The 20,001-nt window shown below is 38.1% G+C and overlaps 1 protein-coding gene across 1 annotated transcript; it reads right to left on the bottom strand.

Annotated features, from left to right (window-relative positions):
• Positions 1-122: 122 nt before the first annotated feature.
• LOC146145489 (sodium/potassium/calcium exchanger 2-like) lies at positions 123-18,947 on the bottom strand. Its single transcript, XM_083390589.1, has 18 exons — positions 18,412-18,947; positions 17,364-17,518; positions 16,189-16,372; positions 15,400-15,457; positions 12,541-12,740; positions 12,069-12,177; positions 10,008-10,075; positions 8,907-9,178; positions 7,847-8,012; positions 6,819-6,951; positions 5,597-5,689; positions 5,104-5,131; positions 3,933-4,041; positions 2,771-2,896; positions 2,250-2,403; positions 1,181-1,348; positions 717-832; positions 123-222 (listed from the first exon to the last, which is right to left on the bottom strand). The coding sequence occupies exons 1-18, from the start codon at positions 18,945-18,947 to the stop codon at positions 123-125; spliced, it is 2,775 nt and encodes a 924-aa protein (XP_083246715.1).
• Between the last annotated feature and the right edge of the window lie 1,054 nt (positions 18,948-20,001).

Below are 20,001 nucleotides of genomic sequence, written 5' to 3'. Positions count from 1 at the left end.
CAAGTTCTTGGGCTCCCAATATTACGATGGCACTTGTTCGTCTCTCTTCTGGCGAAGACCATTACCCACCGAACCGGAAGTACGGCTATAGGTCCCGTGATGAGTAGCTTCGGGGGCCGCTGTCAGCAGTAGAAGGCGTAACACGATTTCTCTTGTACGAACGCGTAGATCATGAACGCGACGTAAATGGTCACAAAGATGATGCCGATGGTTTTGTTCAGTCTGCAAACAGTTTACGAAAACGTCAAGTCATGAGAGTTCAATAGGACACAATTGGGCTTTACAGTTTAAATATATAGAAAACTAGATGTTCAATCAAGTATTCTGTAAACGTCCTTCTTTCAGCCTTTATACTTCGCCAACTCATAACCATGCAATGTAATTGTCATAAAAAACAAACAAATTGGTCGCATTATTTACGAACAATATTTCGCACAGTAAACATCCAAAATTGAAAGAAGCAGCAAAGTAACAGTTTTACATTTAATCCAATCCATTTGTGCTGAAATGGATATTTTAAACTATAGAACTGAAATGAGAGTCAATTCGTTTGTTAAACTTATTAAGGCCCGTTCAGGCAATTTAGGCAGAGATAGGCTGCTTCAAATAATTCCACTCGTCTCAAAACAGCGAATGAAGTTCAACGACACGACTTCAAGTCATTGCAGCGCTGCCAGTGACTTACATTTAATAACTGAAAGATAGACAACGTTTACCTGAAACGGACCAGCACAAAAAGTACCAGGCAAACAAACAGGATTAGAAGCAAGATAATCCCGAACTTGACATGGGGAACAATCCGGACCGCCAGCGTAAGGTTTTCCATCAAACACTGAAATAAAGAGAAAATTTAAAAATGAAATAAATCGTCAGTAGAAAAAAAGTAAAAGAAGATTATGAACAGATCCGTGTTGAGTGTTCCAAAATAAATCCGACATGTCATAAATTATGACAAAACTATAAGGTTGGTTGTTGTAAGCAGGACCAATGTAGTTCTACAAACTACTGAATCCGCGACTGGTAACAACAAACTACGTCACACGTATTTTTCTAAAGTGTGTTGAGAAACGTATATCTCCACATTCATAAAAAGTTATAACCGATCAGAGAAATTTTCTGTGGTCTTTTTATAGACGTTGTCAATGCATAGATTGTCTTCTTATCTTCTAAGCTTACTTACGCCTTGCAGAGGTGACAGCAAATAAACCGGCTCCGCTGTTATCATGCTTCGGATTAGAAAGGGTAATCCCAGACCAAGGTTGATGTCAAATACGTTCGAACCGATAGCGTTCGAGACGGCCATGTCGCCGAAACCTTCTCGGGCCACAAGCACTGAACTTAATGCATCCTGATAAATATAAAAAGGCAAATTAGGTGCTGTATGGGTTGCGGTATTTCTAGGTCAATCGTTCGCAAAGGGTAGAAAAAAATTATTTTCCGAATAAGTCGTTTTGTAGCATAATACATTTTTAAGGGCCTCGATGTTTCCCCCCAAAAAAATATTACCAAGAAGTGAACTGGGTATAATCTAACGGTAACTCTGCTGTTGTTAATAATGAAATATTAAAAAGGCAACAGTATTATTTAACTTTCGTAGACCTGTTTTTCGGGTGGTTTACGATCTTGGTCTCCCAGCAGGCGCCATTTTGCAACACTAGTTTTATAAGCGCATACTAAACAATATTAAATAGAGGCGTAAAATTGACAGGGATCGTAAAAACAGGTCAATAAAGAGCGATTTAGTAAACTTCAATTTTGGGCAGTATGTTAAATTTATCCAATTTTCATTTTGAAGTGAGATCACACGCTTCAGTGGAAAAAAATTAATCGTTAGTGGAAAACTTTAAACATCGTCTAAAAAACATAAAGTTGGTATCTCCTCTTTAAGCGGGCACAAGCGAACAAAAACGTTAAGCCAATAGAACCCAGCCTTAAATACAGAATTAAAGTTATTGGCACAGATGATTTTGCTTTTCCAAAACGTATTTGTAAGTTCAATAGTTTGATATAATTAATGAATTGCAAAGCCAAAAAGGAGTAAATCGCCACCATCTTGATCAAGATCGACCCTTCGATACGAGCTTGTATCAACTTCAGTTAATGTGCACATTACCTTATTCAAAATGATGTCGATCTAGATCCGTGCATAGTAAACCCAAGTTCAACAGTATGCTCGAAATGAATGTTTAACGCAAAGTCATGGCTGCCTTAAAAGGCAGGTTACACTTAAACTCCAGTAATCAGCTTACTGGCACGCTCGTCCCGACCGCAATCACTACCAGGCCCATCGTGTACGAGTCGATACCCATCAGACACCCGATTACGTCGACCACTTCCACCATGACGTAGCTGATCAGCGCGATCCACATTATGCTGATCAGGAATGACATCACGTAGTACTTTCTGCAAGTAGAGGAACAGTAACGGTTAGACAAGTGTTAAAATGGATAAACAGAATGGATTTACGCGAATTGTTTAAAAAAGCTTGGATCAGGGCGTGTAAAATGTAGCCAGCATCCCTCCAGAAATTTAAATTAACTTGCCCGAATAAAACAATAGTATAAGGAAAATAAGTTTATCAGATCTTTTTAAAATCAAAAGCTCATTTAGTTTTCCTAATTTAATATATAAAACAAAAGTAGAAACGGTGGTATCTACTGCTGACCCGGGCTTTATAAAACTTATGTACGTCGCTGATTTCAAGTTATTTTCAAGACAATGCTAATGTTTAAACTTTTAGGTGAATTTTTTTTCATAAAACTTTTCATACTTGTTCTCTTCCTTGGAGCAGTCCGGAATGGTCCACGTGTAAGCGCACAGCCAAGGAAATGAGAGCAAGTAGACGAACCAGGCCCACAAGTACTTCGCACTCGGTATACAGTGACTCGAGTCTGGTCTGCAACAAGTGTATACACAAAAGCTCAAAGCAAGACATTACCTGGTTGAGTTCAAGACATTACCTGGTTGATTAGTCTTATGTTGTTTTAAATCACTTTGACCTAAAATGAACGCAAGTCACAGTTTATTTTCTTACCTTGGCTTAACTGCTTCAGACAAATGACTTGATATGTACTGAGTTAAACTTATGAATTAACTTTGGTTTAAATCAGTGGTGTCCAACTCAAACATGTCGACGTGCCAATTTTTATCTCATAACTTCTTCCCGTACCAAAGTTTAGCAACTATTTTTTTTTCTAATATTAAAAGCGCTTTAATACAAAAAATAAAAACAGTATAGTGTTATAATATCAGAAGTAATTGTTTGTTGTCGTAATTGCTTGGGTTGTTTTGTATTGTGAATAAACAATGACAATTGGCAGTATAACAAATTTAGCGTTTTTGACAATTGGCTGTATTTTTTGGGGGCTTGCGTGCCATTTTTTAATGGGTCGCGTGTCACATTTGGCACGCGTGCCTCATGCTGGAGACCCCTGGTTTAAATTAAATGTCTTCAATAAATACACTTTTGTTAATCGGGATATTTTTTTGCGCTGTATTTGCTTTATTTTTATTGGTTTAAATGCGAATAAACGTTTATAACACAATAAGTTAAAAAAGTTAAACATTCAAATCGTTTTTTGATGCTGGTGGCTTGACTTGGTATGACTATACTTATGGGCTGCTTGAGTTTAACCCCCTGAAATTTCTGACAAATAATTTGAAGGCAAACAGATCGAATTGCCAATTTTGGCAATTTAACTACTTGCTTTCGATGAGATAATACATAGGCTAAGGCTGTTTTACCAACAACATTGTCTGTCTAAGCATAACTTTCAACATGATGCGTACACCAGTCATAAAAAAAGTTCCCAAAATCCTATATGTAAAAGGTTTTAAACGATTTGAACGATTCCACAAAATAGACAATTCGCCAGTACAGCTTGAGGTTTTGAAGTGCAACGGTACAGCGTTCGTTACTTTGATTTACTTACTTAACTGGAGGAGCGTGTTTGATGGGAGGAAGACAAGGGAATACCATGAGAGTTTGTTCCGCTTCCTCTTCTTCCTCATTTGAGTTGCCCTCTCCCGACATTGCGGCAGCTAAAATAAAAAACATGTGAAACATGTGGCATTTACCTAAATCATAACCAGTGTTTTAAACAAGTCATTTTGAAAATAATCTCAAGTCATTTGTGAAATAACTTAGGTCAAAGTCAGGTCTTTTAAAAAATTGCAAGTCAAGTCCCAGTCCAAGTCATCAGATGCCCAAGTCAAGTCATTATTACAGCAATTCAACTCCAAGTCAAACCACTAATATAATAATAAAACGATAAACCATTAAAATAGGTAAACTCGTCCGATTATAATAAATAATTCAACTGAAAAATAACAAAAAAACACATGCAGCAATTCAATCGTTTTATGTGCAAAACTTGCCATAAATATCTCAGTTTTTATAATAATATGGCCAAAGAAAAAAACCCTTAATTTCAACCCAAATTATTTGACTAAATGACTTTGGTCCAAGTCAAGTCATTTTACCAAATGACACTTAAGTAAAATCATTGACTTCACTGATCATAATTGTATATAACATTCTCTGTTAAAAAGCTAAAAAATTAGCCGTGATTCACTTAATGGTGATTTGCAAATGTCGGTTGGACATAAATACCTAACAAAATCAATAAAGATTAGAGGATTGTTTTATTAAAACGGTACCTAAGAAAACGTTTGCCAACATTGTGAACAATTTTTGATTTATGCTTGTGTAGTACTATTCTTGGCCACTGCGACACAAAACGCTGGTAGCAATAGAAAAAAATGTATTCATTAATATTGCGAACCAACCAAATATATTTATGAAGACACAGCTGAAACACTTTAGGAAGTAAGAATCTCCCGCAGACAAAAAAAATGCAAAAGAAAGATTCTTGTTTTCGTATTAGAGTTGATCTTAAAACTGTTTATAAAAACAGATAAAACATAAAATCATTTTTCACAGACATATATATATCGCCTATAAGGCATTGTCAGTTTCTGTACAAAGTTGTAAAAATTTATGCAAAATTTTAAGAAATGATTTTATGTCTAAACTGTTTTATAAACAGTTTTGAGATTTATTTAGACACAGAGTGTAATCCATGTCTATATTTTCAGTCGTACCTGCTGCTTCTGGATCTTCGCGACTGCCCTGAAAAAACAAGAACAAAGTTTTAGGTTTACATCAAATTGAAATGTGGTTTGCTGTAAACTACAGTATTTAAATTTGATTGTAAAATACGTATTTATTATTTAGAACAGTCTTTTTACCACAGACCCATAATTTTTTTTCTTCGCGTGGACCAGGAAAGGCAAGAAATTTTTAGAGGTGACGTCATAAATTGACGTCACGGATGACGTCACGATACATAAAAGACTTAATGAGTATGCTGTTTTCGGTCCAAAAAATGTGAAAGTAAAATGGAGTCGAAATACATTCAATGCAAAAAGGTTTTTTTTCAATTAAACTCTTTCTGTGAAAATTGATTACTTTTTAAACATTTTTCTTACATCAATTTCAATTTGGCCCTCATAAACTCCCTTAAACTAGCTATTGTATCCCCAAGGGGTCCATGGACCCTAGTTTAAGGAGCCTTGATTTGGAATAATAACTTACGTTGGCTCCAGACGTTCCGGGTGGCGCCAGGTTGTGCGGAGGAGACTCGGGCTCGGTAAAAACGTACTCGTCCACTTTCGTCGACTCACTTCGCTGCAAAGCAAACGACGAAAAATACATTTCTTAAATAAAGAGATTTCCGCACGCCCGTTTATCTCAACAATACGCTTTTGGGCTGAAACTTTTTACGGTATTGTTTTAAATTATGTTTGAATGAATCCAAAAAATTTAGCACATTTTTGATAGAAATTTATCCCCATGCAGATTTAAAAAATAGCAGTCTTTTTTTAATGCTTACGTTTTACCACATTAAGTTAAAGGCCGCTGAGCCCAACATTTCCCTTCACGATAAAAAAGCTAGAGTAGCAAAACTCATTTAGCATTGTCAATTTGAAAGGACTTAAGACCCGGTCAAGTAGATTGCAAATTTTTTTACGAAAAATATCATGTTTTGTCAAGTCATTATAATTATAAAGCAAGTCCAGTCAAAACCAAGTCAGTCATTTGCATCAAAATAAAATGTTAAATTATATTGCTAAACCTTTTGAATCCTGAGCGAGATTTTCATTCTTCAAGTCAATTTTCCCAAACAGCTTAAGTCGAGTCAAGTCATTTAAAACAGTGATTTAAGTTAAGTGCACTGAAGTCGCATTATTGGCATTTTTTATCACAATATTGTCCTTTAGGGCCTTTGTCTTGTTTTTACAGATGAAAAACTGGCTCACTTGCAGTTAAATTGAAGACATTAAACAGACACACTGTAAATATAATTATATGTGCTCGTCCCGATATATAACTCATTCTAGCGAAAAGACTTTTGACGTCAAAGGTCACCATAATTTTACACGAAAATGACCAGTCTCTTCATTAGCACCTCAATTGCTCAAAACAGGTCATTTTCGGGTAACTAATTCTTTTTCACAAGCGAAGCTATTATGTTTTAATTGATAACAGATTGAGCTGTTGTCAAATAATCTACTGTCATCGGGGGAGCCATCTACATACAATGTTAGTAAACAACATATTCGGATCACAAATGGCTTGGAAATTTATCGAAAAATAACCCTGTCCATGTCTGTAAACTTCCGTATTTTCTTCTATGGGAATATGTGTGCAATACATATAACATTGAACAATAAACAGACCCACTATAAATAAAAGAATTATGTGCCTATCCCGAAATGTAACTCATTTTAGTTCCACAATCGAAGCAAGTTCTCACGCGTAAAAGTCCGTTTTCCCCTGCTGCGATGCTGATGGAGGAGGAAGACTTCCGCGTAGATGACCAGCTCTTCCGAGACGACCTCCGAAAAATGTGGATCTCGCTTGGTCTTTGCGATGCGATCGTCAGTCGCCTTGAAGACAAGAAAATAGGGTAACTTCGATTCATTAGTACAACCAAAGCCATCGCAGACTTAACCAATTCTGCGATCAATGATGCAGGCTAGAAAAACAACTAGCCTGCGGTCATACCGGGCCGTCGCTCTACCAAAGGTCCCGGTATGACCGGAGGTCGTGAGTTCGAACTTCACTGCAGGGCTAGTTTTTTTTGTGTGTTTTTTGTTTCATTAGCTTGCCCTGCATGCATTACTCATCAAAAGATTCGGCTAGTCTGCAATGGCGTTCGGTGTGCTAATCAAACGTAATCGTTGGTCAAAAAGCAGCTTCAGGTGGGCTAGGTCACACATAAATGTGTGTGCCTCTTCCATTCATTATTTGGTTTCGGGTGTACTTACCGTACGACCAGGAGAATATAAATTCGTGTTTTTCCGCCCATAGATATAAAGGTAAAAAAAGCGTAATGCAGTGAGTTGTTTAATGCATATGTCGACGTCCTTTTCGTCCTTTCAACTTTTTTAGTTGTAAATATGTTCCGGCTAAACCTGTCACTGAAAGACCATTTAAAAATACGGACTACAAAAAAAATTTACAAGCCCCTAGAAAGGACGTCGACATGTTGCATTAAACAACTCACTGTATTACGCATGTCGTGGTGGCTCACAATTGCGTTTTAGACATAACTACGGTTCAAAGTCATTTGAATACAGGGACCAAAGTCAAGTCATTTAAAAAGTGACTCAACTGAAGTCATTTGAATACAGGGAATCAAGTCATTTGAAAACAGTAACTAAAGTCAAGTCATTTGAAAAGAGTGAATCAAGTCCAGTCATTTGAAAACAGGGACTTAAATCAAGTCATTTATTTTACTCAAAAACGAGATCGTCTCTTTTATTGCACAAGAGTTCTCACCTTCCGTCGGATCGCGCACATCTGTTCTCCTTTCCGTCATCGTCCGTCGAGAAGCGTACGCACTCGTACGGAGGAGGACCTTCCTTCGAATCGATGCGACTCACCGACGAGAAGCCGCTGTCTGAGTGATCCGGCTTCTCCAGCGAGTCCTTCACTTTGGTTCCGCCTAAAGTTTAGCAAAGTGATAAACAAGGTAAGTTTGCAGGCTTTATACCACGGGGCGCCAATGAATATTACCCAGCTCGCCACCTTCTTTACCAAATGGGTTAAGAGGTCATTTCTCATATTTTTTGGCTATTTTAGCTATAGGTAAATGCGAAAAGTTTTCAACCTAAAGTCGTAATGTCTACCTTAGATTGGAACTATTAACAATCAAAGTTTCGCCAACTCATTGTATCTGAATGCATAAATAATTGTCAGTTAAAATTTATGACGATCTTTCTTGAGTTGGTTTTGACGAGCGACAAGGAAAAAATATTCCACCCCTGCTATATACGATCATATACGTTGGGTTTTTCAGTTTCGCAAATGAAAGAGGTTAAAAGTTTTTCAGTAAGGTATTTTGAATTTTTTTATACAGCAGTTTAATATTTGTTTCTATATGCGTCAGAGGAGCAGCAATCGATAATCATAAACCTGTTGCCATAGTTTCGCATTCCATAAAGATACACCCTTATTTTTGGGAAGATTAATGTACTTTTTTGCTGGTTTTGTTCAACACTATTATTTGTGGAAAGAAATGTGCAAGATGCATTACATTTGATCATTTTAACGAGATGCATTACATTTGATCAGTTTAAAATGAACATAAGGTAAATAGGAAAACGCATTCCGACATATTGCATGTGCAGAGTTTAGCGTGGCGAGTATAGGCCAAGCTTTGGCATAATTTGTTTTCCGAAAATTCAGCCAACATTTTCACGTTAGTTTTATCTACATCGGATGCCTTCGGAAATGCTGCTTAATCACAGAATATAAATATACACGTTGCAAATATGAACGTTTCAGTTAAATTTGTTAAAAACAAAACACGATATATAAGCGAAGGTTAGGTCTATACCTTCACCGATTTCAGCGAGTTCCCCCTGTAAGTACTCGGCTTCCTTGCAATCCTGACAGAGAATCGAGTCCTTCTCATCCGCCACAGCCGACGAAGCAGCCACGTCGTACTGCTCCGGCGACGATGACGTCATGGTCAGCTTACCGTTGCCGGCCATGACGTCACCCCTCGACGACGGCGGCCCCGTGGTGACGTCAGTAGCCGTGAATCGACAGCCACACGCGCGCCGACAGCAGCAGCAACAGCAGCACTGGCAACCGCTGTTCGTTGGACTGGAATGCATAAATCACTCCTGGTCGAATAAACTGGTAATTGGTAGTGGAATGGTAAATAAGGTTACTTTATGGAGCATAATGGTTGAAGTAGTGTTAAGACGTAGTAAGAATAAGCCCATCAAGATGTGCGTATCATTTTAAACTCTTCTTTCATTTTCATCATAGTCAACATAAGAGTTATTCAAAGAGTTCAAAATGATACCTACTTCTGTATGGGCTTTGATATTCTTGCTATGTTATTTTTGTATGTTTAGACCTGCGACTAAAAAACAACGTAAATAAACTAAGAAAAATGCAGTTCTACCAAGGCGGCATGTTTGGTTCCGGTAAACATGGCAATATTTGTAGTTGACGAGGGTTATGACTTGAGTCAACAATTTGGACTGCAGTTTTTAGGGCAATGACTTGAAATCATGTTGCAATAAAAGGACGGAAAGTTGGAACGAGATGAGTATAGAAGTTCGTGAACGTTCGCTGGTAAAGTCGGGTGATTGGGAACCAATATACTCGTTATTTTCACTAATATTTCTTCTTAGGATTTATACCTTCTATACCAGTGGCAAGAAATTTCTCGTAGGATTTATCAGTTACGCAATGCGACATCGTTAGTTTTTGTTTAAAGGGGTAAAATTGTGTTGTGGAATCAGCGTTATGACATAAGTCCATGATTAAACTTGTATTTTGTGTGGCGAAATGACTCAATGTAATGTTTTTTTGTGTTGGCTAGAGCTAGTTGTTTTGTCAAACTTTCTTTTGACAACGGCAGGCATCATCATGAGCGTCAAACATGCGTGTTTTTTACTACAAAACATTTTACTTTATCTACCTTGAAATAGTAGCATCTGCAACTTTTTGTTTGGCTACCGTTTCTTTAATCCGTGTGGTGTTGGCCGCCTACAAGAATATAATATTACCGTTAGTTTTACCAAATTTACCACGATAACGTAATGCTCAAAATCACCACAATTGACACAATACAACGACAGAATCTGGACTCTTGGGGAAATTTTTAAAACTCGATTCTATTGCGTTGATACAGTAAAGGATTTTCCGTACATATCTAACCTTAATATAATATCCTCTTGAATTTTTTTTTGCTAATTTGCAGCGAAAAAACGCTTAATAAATGTATAATAAACGAATGGCAAATAAACGCACTTTTTTGAATAAGTGCCCATTTATCTATTTCCTGGCATTTATAGATGGGTATATAGGTAAACATATTCAAAACTTGAAAGGTGACTAATAAACCCCAATTCCATTCGACTTCCTTTGTTTCTCCGTGTTTTGTTTTTGCTTTATCAGTTGTTAACTCTGGCGTATCAAACTGAGCAGCCTCGAATATACAGACTATATAGGCAACTTTGGCCTGCTAGTGCTAGTGAATCGCGATTGGACCCACCGGAAACCCCCCCAATTCACTCGGTGATCCGTGTAGAGATAAGGAAGGCCTTGCAAAATTAGTCGACGCTTTAATTTCGCATCCATTATTCATGCCCTTATCGAGTTTGCTTGCTCAACACACATCGACGACTCGAAAGCACGGTCGATGCTACGGAACGACTTTGCTCGTTATGCAATATTAAACGTCGCCTGAGTATGGCGGCCGACGCACACCGGATATCTGCCTTAAGTCACGCAACGCCTTCAAGTTAAATCTTGTAATCAGGTGGCACTAGATGACAACAAATTGTTTTGTATTCTCGACAAGCTTTCGCACACTTATACCCAATACCGCAGAACCTCCCCTACTTTCATGGCATCTGTTCCCTAGTGGACACCGGTTGTCCGTGAATCAGAAAAATTAAATAAATATGAGTATTGTTTTTTAAATTTTTCTTTTCTAACCAAATATTTTAAGTTTTTTGCCTAGAAAAAAAAGACAAGCTTTCACAGGCCATAGTAGGAAAAAACACTTTGACCTGATGATTCGGAAGCACGGTTTTGCGAAGAACACAATACAAATTGTCTTAAGAGTAAATATAGTGCCACCTGATTATCCTATTTAGAATTAGACACATACGGCCATTTAAAAAGTCAAATCTTTAAAAGCACATGCATTCCTTCTGACTTTCACCTGATGAAGCCCGGTTATGCAAAAGCAGTAAAATACACAGTGCTACTTGTTTTCTTGCCGATATGATCAATTAGCTGACTCCATTAGGCTAAATACGGGGCTTCATAAATATCGATTGGAGATTTTGGCGTAAATTGCCTGAGAGGTGCGACGGGCATTCCGAGAATACCCTCGGATATTATTAGCGTTTTTAACGCCCCGCCGAATAAATATCACCGATGGTAATCAATTTTCACCGAGTGGATTAAATGGCATTTCGAAATTAAGCCGAAATAAAACGACGTTGAACAAATCGATTTCATTTGGTTTTTCTATGCGCTGCAAAGATCACACCCGCAATTGTATTTTGATGTTGACGACCCATGGCAAAGTTTTTGAACGTCAATGCTTAAATTGTTTCATTTAGCGACTTATATGTCTACCACATGTAACCATACAGAATGAACAGTTATTTAAAGAATGTCCCACCTAATACTATTTTACAGCTATGTGTAAAGTTACCAACGATAAAACCGCAACTTTTAGAAAAAACACTCTTGCATTTAGAATTGCTTCCTAATGTAGTCGACCCAAATCTAGGATTTTCGCGCAAGTCGAGTCGGCTTAAAAGTACTCAGCCTTAAAAAAGTCGGAAGATTAAAAGTCCCTGGACGCTAGTATGTTTTAACTCTGGTAGGCCAAATGTTTGACGGCCTTTAGTTGAGTAAAATTAATTTTACAGTGAAATTTTCTGCACACTGACAAACAATCTTAATATTTGGATAAATCATTTCACCTAGATATCAGTCACGCTCACTAAAAATAACTTACTATTCCGTTTGTCCCGGAAAAAGACGGTTCGGCAGGAGTGACGTCACCTTGATCCTCCCCTCCTTCCAAGGTGGGGGACACTCTTCCGTCCACCTGGGGGGAACAACCGCTGCAAATAAAGTAATATACCATGTTTCAACTGATATTCTTAGGTGGTATCGCCGTCTATCCGATGCCAAACTAATTTAAGTCAAGATTTATGATTTAACACAGCGATATATACCTTGAAACGATTTTTTTTATATTAATTAACAACTAGGTAAATATAGACATCTTTGACGCTTAAGCGTTTAGCCTATACATTGAACAAAGCATGCCTTTGAATTCTATTTGATCTATTTTGCATATTTCACCAGAGTAATAACGTAACTTGGTACTTGTTCGAATCGCTACTTTTTGTCGAAAACTTCGGGTATTGATATCGAAGTAAAACGGACAGTAGTATCGAAATTTCTCTACAGTCGTGATTTACCAGCACGTGAGACTGCCGAGAAAGGCCATGAGCTTCTGATTGAACTTCATGGTAACGATGTAGAGGACATAGAGAAGAAGCAGGAAGAAAGACTCCCACCACATGAAGATCCCGTCCCAGGAGAAGAGGATAAAAACAAGAACCGAACCACCATAGAATATTGAATCTCGCGCCAAAGGCCTCCAGTCGATTTGCAGCACCTTGAGAATCAAATAGTCGATAAAAATACGGACAATATTTTAATCATGGATCCCGAAATATTGTGGAATCTTTTGTGTTTTACAAATGTTTCTGCAGTTCATTTAATTTTTTTTTTAAAGTAAATATACATAGTTCAAAGAAGCTTGAAAGCTTTATCGTATAATTAGAACAAATCCCAAAGATGCAATTTTAGTATTAAATTAAAAAAAAGGCATTGCTATAAAGCAGGGGTGGGCAAATGTATTCAATGGAAGAGCCATTTGCAGAAAATTCAAGTACTAGAGAGCCTTACAATTATTTTAATACAAAAACCGTGAATATCGCAAGTTCAGCAATCATAACAGAATGGTAATATACCAAGTTTTCATCTTTACATTTTCGTTTTTTGTTGGATTTAGATTTCATCGTTTTCGTTTTGCAGTGTACTCAAGCAGACTAAACTGAGCTAAAGCTTACTGTCTGAGCAATGAAATTGCGTTGACTTGCTATTAGCTAACTCTTAGTAGGATGACATGTCTAGTGTTACGTCATAAACGAAATGCTTGCCTAAATAAAGAAATGAAAGGAGAGAAACGTTGATTAACGGTACTCTTGTAGGCTTGACATTTTTTTTGAAATTTTACGATTCGACTAGAAGAGCCACAAAAAACATGCCGGAGAGCCGCAGTTTGCCCACCCCTGCTAAAAAGATTGTGAAGAACTTGAAAGTGAGGCATGGCTCTATATACAAGTTTATTAAATATCCAAAAAGAGATAATAATCAGGCGGCTTTGCTGTCTGTCCACAACATCTAAATGAATTCGCGCCCCCAAACTGAACTACATCGGTATAGACCTTCGAAAACGACCCTTACATCGTTACCAAGCTTGATAAACGCGATAGTGTTAACTTTAACAGGGTTATTCAAGGGTTTGTTGAAACTTTTCACTCGCTTTGTTTCTTTTTGTTGGCGTAACAAGATTTAGGATTTTTTTATTGGGGCATGAACTTTCCTTTTAGAGAAGACGTAACGACGTAACGTGACTTCATGAAGAAATAAGTAATAACCTTAAAAACACCACACAGTTCGTTCTTTTAGTTAAGATTGAAGGGATTTTTCAATACAAGGTTACAAAGGTGATATCGGTTCACGCAAAGCGAAATATTCCGATTAAATTCCCAAAACTTTTTTTTTTCGTTCTGGCTTGAACGATTTTTTTTTCAAAATTGGCAAGTCATACTAAAACCATAATTTCTTGTTGCTGTTACGTAGCAAAAGAAAGCAAAAATACAGTTTTTTGAGGGGGCTTGTCACGTGCCCCCTTTCCTCTGGATCCGACCCTGGTGTGTAATTGTTACAAAAATTCTTGGTTTGGTTCTACATTAAACCTTCTACAATAAGAACCGGAAACCGTTTCTTTTCCTAAAAGATTGTTTTCTTGTGTTCAAGTTGGTATACATCAGCTCAACTCATTTGGTATATTTTGCTATACCTATTGCATTATGGTTCGATTTGCGCCTCTTGTCAACAGTTTACGCGAGACGAGAAGAGCAAAAAAGCGAGAGGAGACAAAAGCGACAGTAAAGAGAAAAAAGCAAGGAGGAGAGAGAATAAGATGAAAGTAAAAAAGGGAGCGGCGAGACGCAAATAATGACGTCTGTCAGCGCTCGGCGGCGCGTGTTAATTAGATGACAATCATTTGCAAAAACAAAAAACTCGCCCGCGTCTACTTGATGCTCTAAATTATTGATGCGCCTACCCGATCGGCCGGAAAAATAACGTCAACTCACGGCGAAGGAGCTTTAAACCATTCGAGCTTTGAAAGGCTAAGGCAAGCCGAAATTGAATTGCAAATATCGAGCGCAATTCTTTTTCTCCGCGGCCGCCTTCAGGCTCGATATAATTAATCAATTAGTTAATCGAATGAGTGACTGGCTTCGGCGCGCGATTTCAAGAGAATTAGAGCGAAACGGAAATGGAGCACTCCCTCTCAGTAGTATAGTCCTGATTAGTATTAAACATCATCACGGTGGCGTTAATTGCCTTTTCGGCGTATGGGGTTAAATCAGTTCTTTTTTAAATGTGTTTTGTTAACTTAGGTATGCTCAAGTCTTTTTAATATGATTTTGGAGTTACTTTTATCGATTTGAAAGAAGTTAAATTTGTTTTAAGTACATTTTGCGACGTTTTTTTACATCCAATAGAAAATTACTGTTTATTTTTCCTAACAAGTTACAGTTTTAAGGTAAATGATCTTAAAAACGGTTTCGCGAAACACACCCAGCTTTGTTTCTAATTAGCCAAACATGATAACGTAATAAAGGAATTGCTCAATACGTTCCCTAATTGTATAGATATAATGAATTTTAGTTGAATAAATTTTCAGAACAGTTTCGTGAAACTCGCACACCCTTTGATTTTACCAATAGAGTCTTAAATGACACCAGCACAATGCAAAAACAGCGTTTATAGAAGGCCTCTGCATTACTGACAGTAATACAGTAAATAAACTTTCTCCTGTATATTTTTGCAAAGCCATTGACCTGAAGACGCCATAACGATTTTGCGATCGCTAGAGAACGTGTATATGGCGTGTCAGCTCAGAAGTTGGCCGACAGCTTGTAACCTTAAAGCCGTGATAAACCGCACAGCTCAGAAATCGATTCACGTCGACTTACCCTTCCCGCTAAGGCCGAAGTCAGTGCAATGATCACAAGTAGATTGAATACTGCCGACCTAAAAAATAGGATTTATCGTGAAGTATATATACGATGTTAACTGAAGTTGAAAACTTTTCCGATTAGAACAAACGTTTTCACATTTAATAATCTATTTCCAACTACTGAACGTGTTTTTTTAGTTGTATGGTATAAAAATCCGCCAATGAACTGTGAAACTAACACTGCCAACATGTTGTTAATAAACTAAATTTGGTAATCAGGTGGCACTATTTGAAGACGGATTGTATTGAAATCTTGACAAGCTTTCGCACAACCGTGCTTCATCAGGTCAAAGTAGAAAAATACCTTGATGAACTCACGGTTGGGCGAAAGCTTGTCAATATTTTGATACAATTTGTCTTTAGATACTTTAAAACTACTCAATCGTGTCTGTGTCTAAAAATTCGTAAGCTTTATCGTAAAGTTAAGTATGGGCTGATGAGTAACTCTTTGCGCGCCACACAGTATTTAATATAAAGGGGGTAATCTAAAAAATACGAAAAAAAATAAACTCTTTGCTGAAATTCAATTTTAATTATAAGGTGGACAGACAAAGGTATTATAAAAAGGGGCAGTGTTTTGTAATATAGCTTGTATCTGTCCACCTTATTCGTTATTATTATAATAGCTCGTGTCTGTCCAGACAAATCTAGTCGAATTTATATCCATTACGACAAAAGCCCGATGCTATCTTACTTGCGTTTGTCAAATATTCTTAGTAGAACACGAAAAAATCCTGCCGCTCACCCGACGATAGTTCCCACGCCCACGTCGCTTCCGGTTCCCACGCCGGCCACGGAAGTGAAGAGCTCGGGCGCCGAGGATCCGGCCGCCATAAAGGTGGCTCCGGCCACGTCCTCGCTCAGGTTCAGGCGCTCCGAGATGACCTCCAGTGACGGGACGAAGAAGTCGTCGCAGATGATGGCCAACGCTGGAGCAAAACACACAAGCGAAAAATTAGGGATTAAAAATGACTATAGATAGAAATCGCTCTTCTGGTGTAAACGAAGTATAAACCAACGTTTCGGTAGCAGATACCAGCTGACCTCACTAGGGTTAATAATTGTTACTTAATTAAAAAAGACTGTTCTCATTTTTCTCATATTAAAATGACTGTAAAACAGTTTTAGGCCTGGAGTTGACATTTTTTGAAAACAAATTCAGGCGAACACTTGTGATCGTTTCAGGGCTGCGGAGTCGGTTTAAAATAACCCGAGTCGGACTCTAGCCAAAAACGTCAACCCGACTCCGGTCAAAAGTGCAATTTTCTCCGACTCTACGATCTGTATTTTACCATTTACGTAACTATAAGTTAAGGTGAATATAAAGCAATCCACTTATAGGGGTGTCATATACTTCATCCACCCACAATACATGGTTGTAAATTATTCGCCAGATATTCTATTTCACATTTACAACTTACATATTGCGGCACTTTCAGTTTCAAAATTTTGTACTGCGCATGCGCACGTCGGACTCGATACTCTGGTAGTTTATGTGGTCTTACTCGAGTCCTGAGTCCGGAGCCCTGGATCTTGTATGTTTAGCGTCAGGTCTAACTTCTCGTTAAATATGATGAATTGTTTTCAGCGGTATAACTTGCAAGCAGATAGTACGCTCCTTAAACATAACTAATGATGGTTAAGCCGACGTGTTGTTTTGAAACTGCTTAGTATATCCTGTAAACCTATAATGGTTTAATTTTAAATAAAACCGGCCAAGTTACTTTGCTTTCAACCTAACAGTCAAAACCGTACGAAATCTGTTTCTTATAGAAGTAGATAACATTGAATACAGCTTTTTTTATGCGAACCGCTCACACCATGTTAGGCTTTATTATACTTCTTCATGTTACTCCAGTAAAAAGCCACCACATTTCCAACTAGAAAATCTTATCGTTTTTCGTCAAGTCTATCACTTACCAATAAATAGAAACAACACGATCAGAATGTACAGAATAGCCCAAAGCGCCGGCAGTCCACTGTTCCGCTGCGTTGCACACACGTCATGCTCAGATGACTCTCCAGCTTCCCCGTGGCCTTCAGTGGCAGCTTCGCTCCCATTGGTCGATTTTGTCCTGGGATTGCGTACGTGTTTACATTCAAATATTAACGGAGAATATCACAAAGGGTTAAAAGCTTTTGTTCTATTCGAATATAAAAGGGCAGTCGCGCATTAAATGTATGTACGATATAATACAATCGATTTTGTTTCCCTTTGAAGAACAGTGTGAGAAACTTTTGTGTGGTCAACCTAGAAGAATTTCCGATTTTTAATTCTTTTTAAGATTTAAAGACAAACAGACGACAGTTCTGAGATTGAAAATATTTCGTTTTGTCATCATAAAACGAGTTCCCGTTACGTTTTTAGGCTACAACAATAAAAATTTTACAAAAGTAAACATAATTCAGCAATCGTATAGAGAAACTGGGGTATTTTCATGTTATTCAATTTTATATAACGTTTTCTAATAAGTGTACACCGCGGCGTACTGGTGGGCAATGGAAGGTTACCAGATTCCCAGAGACCAACGAATAAAATATTCGACACATGTGTTTTTATCATTTTTCTGCTTTGTTTTTTGGATTTGCTCATTAGAGTCCATAGTACCTTAAAGATAATGAAACCATTAGGCCTATGTTATCAAATATTACAAGCAATTAAAGACAAATACCGCTATACCCAAAACATTTCGTGTTTGCCTTACTCGACAGGTGCGCAACCAAGCTTTTAGAGATACACAGGTGCGCCCTGACGTATGTAGGAAAGATTAGGAAACGCTCTTTAAATATTATGGTTGGAGGTTGTAGTATGAAGTAGTAAGAATATCAAAGCCCATACATTTTCAACATCAGATGATACACTTCTGTATGGGGTCAAAATGATATACTTCTCTATGGACTTCAATATTTTTACGACGTCTTACTTAATAGGTTTTAGAAAAATACACAAGTAAAATAATTTTCCTACTTGTTTGCTATTGTGGCTTGGCAGAAGGCGGCTACTCGCTCGTACTCGTTTGAGTAGTTTTTGTGAGTCGTCACAGTCGGAATCGTTTCCCTCGCTTCGGTGGCAGGGTTTAGGTTTTCATCCAAGGGGATTACCCCGGCCATCTCCAGTTCTTTCCAGGTGTCGGCCGGGAGCAGTTCGTTTACGGTCACACCGCCCGGTGTAATGTACGTGGTTTCGCGCGGCGCAGAGCGTTTGAAGCGGTGTGCAAATTTTGCCGTGTGCTCCTCAGTGTTGTGAACGACGACCACTTGTCCGTTGAATTCCTTTCTTTTGCTGGAATCGCCCACTTTCGACGCCGACAGTTGCTGTCGGATAAACCTGAAGCCGCTGCTTAGCAACAAGTACATGATGAGCAGTAGCGCCACTGCGCACGCCACCTTGGTCACCATGGCGACGAAACGTTTGCGGTGTTGTCTCTTGCGGAATCTTCTGTCATCGGATTGACGTGTCACGCCGTTGCAGGTAAGCTGGGTATGAGCCAGTGCCCCTTTCATTGCATTGTGTGGTTATTGCAGATTGGTGGCGTATATGTCTTATAACAGAAGTCGTTTTATACCGTTGAAAACAGTTTTTTTTATAGCTACAGAAAATAGAGAATTTTTACCAGGGCAGGTGTGCCGCGGTTTAAGCATACATTTTACTAGCGCATTTTATACGAAGGCACTGTCTAAAATACAGTACTAACAATAACAAAAACGTACCCTTAAGCAGACTTTTGATTGTATGTAAGCAGCTGGTTTTACTAAAAGCCTAACACTAGAACATAACGCAATATAATACGTCAACTTTTGCGACTTCGGCTCATATTTGAATAAACAATCTATTAGTTTGCCGTCTGGCGTAGATATTAATCCATGTTTAGGGGTTGCGCCCAACATTTTAAACCTTGTTGGTTTTCTTGTAGGTAACAAAAGTTGAGCGCTAATCTACCACATGATATACCCAGATATATTTAGTAGCCGAATACCGTTCCTGCTGCACTCTTTATTTTAATCTAATATAAAACGACGACAATTATTTTAATAATGCATGCCCCGTTTCGAACTCGCTATATACACTGTATTCCTTGGGGCCGGTGGAAATGATGCACTAAACAGAGCGCAGAATAGCATCAAACTGGCGCGGGGGGAATTTGCACAGAATTCAACAGACGTCAATCCCAAAGCCCCCAGATTAACCGGTCAACCTCGCGCATTACGACAAAGCCAACTAGAAATCCGTTCGGGAAATGCAGGCCAAAGAAAGCTATCAGAGCGTTGATTACGTTTCTTTCATTTATAAAGTAAAGGCTGATATACATATAACGAAATGCCCGAATCAGTAGACACATAACATCCTGAACGCTATGGGTAAGGTGTCAGGAGTACAAGCACATTAGTCAACCATGCTTTTAAACATTTACCCATAAAAACACTCTGACACTATAGCTGAATGATGAGACCATGTTTTAAAAAGTTCACGCGTAAAACACTCTGACGCTATACTGAGTGGTAAGGCCATGTTTTGAAAAGTTTACCCGTAAAAACTCTTATGAGTGATGAGCCATCA

The sequence above is a fragment of the Ascidiella aspersa genome, chromosome 5 (assembly GCF_963924565.1).
Source record: "Ascidiella aspersa chromosome 5, kaAscAspe10.2, whole genome shotgun sequence".
In the NCBI taxonomy this organism is placed as follows: Eukaryota; Metazoa; Chordata; class Ascidiacea; order Phlebobranchia; family Ascidiidae; genus Ascidiella; species Ascidiella aspersa.
The sequence above is the reverse complement of the archived record's forward strand: the minus strand, read 5'-3'. Positions and strand labels throughout refer to the sequence as shown.

What these genes read in the sequence shown, in the direction of transcription:
- LOC146145489 (XM_083390589.1), bottom strand. Translation starts at nt 18,947, where the DNA reads ATGAAAGGGGCACTGGCTCATACCCAGCTTACCTGCAACGGCGTGACA. An exon ending in TGTGCGCGATCCGACGGAAG is followed by an intron (nt 6,952 to 7,846) that starts GTGAGAACTCTT and finishes CTTGTCTTCAAG; the next exon opens with GCGACTGACGATCGCATCGC. An exon ending in CCGGAACGTCTGGAGCCAAC is followed by an intron (nt 5,132 to 5,596) that starts GTAAGTTATTAT and finishes TTGTTTTTTCAG; the next exon opens with GGCAGTCGCGAAGATCCAGA.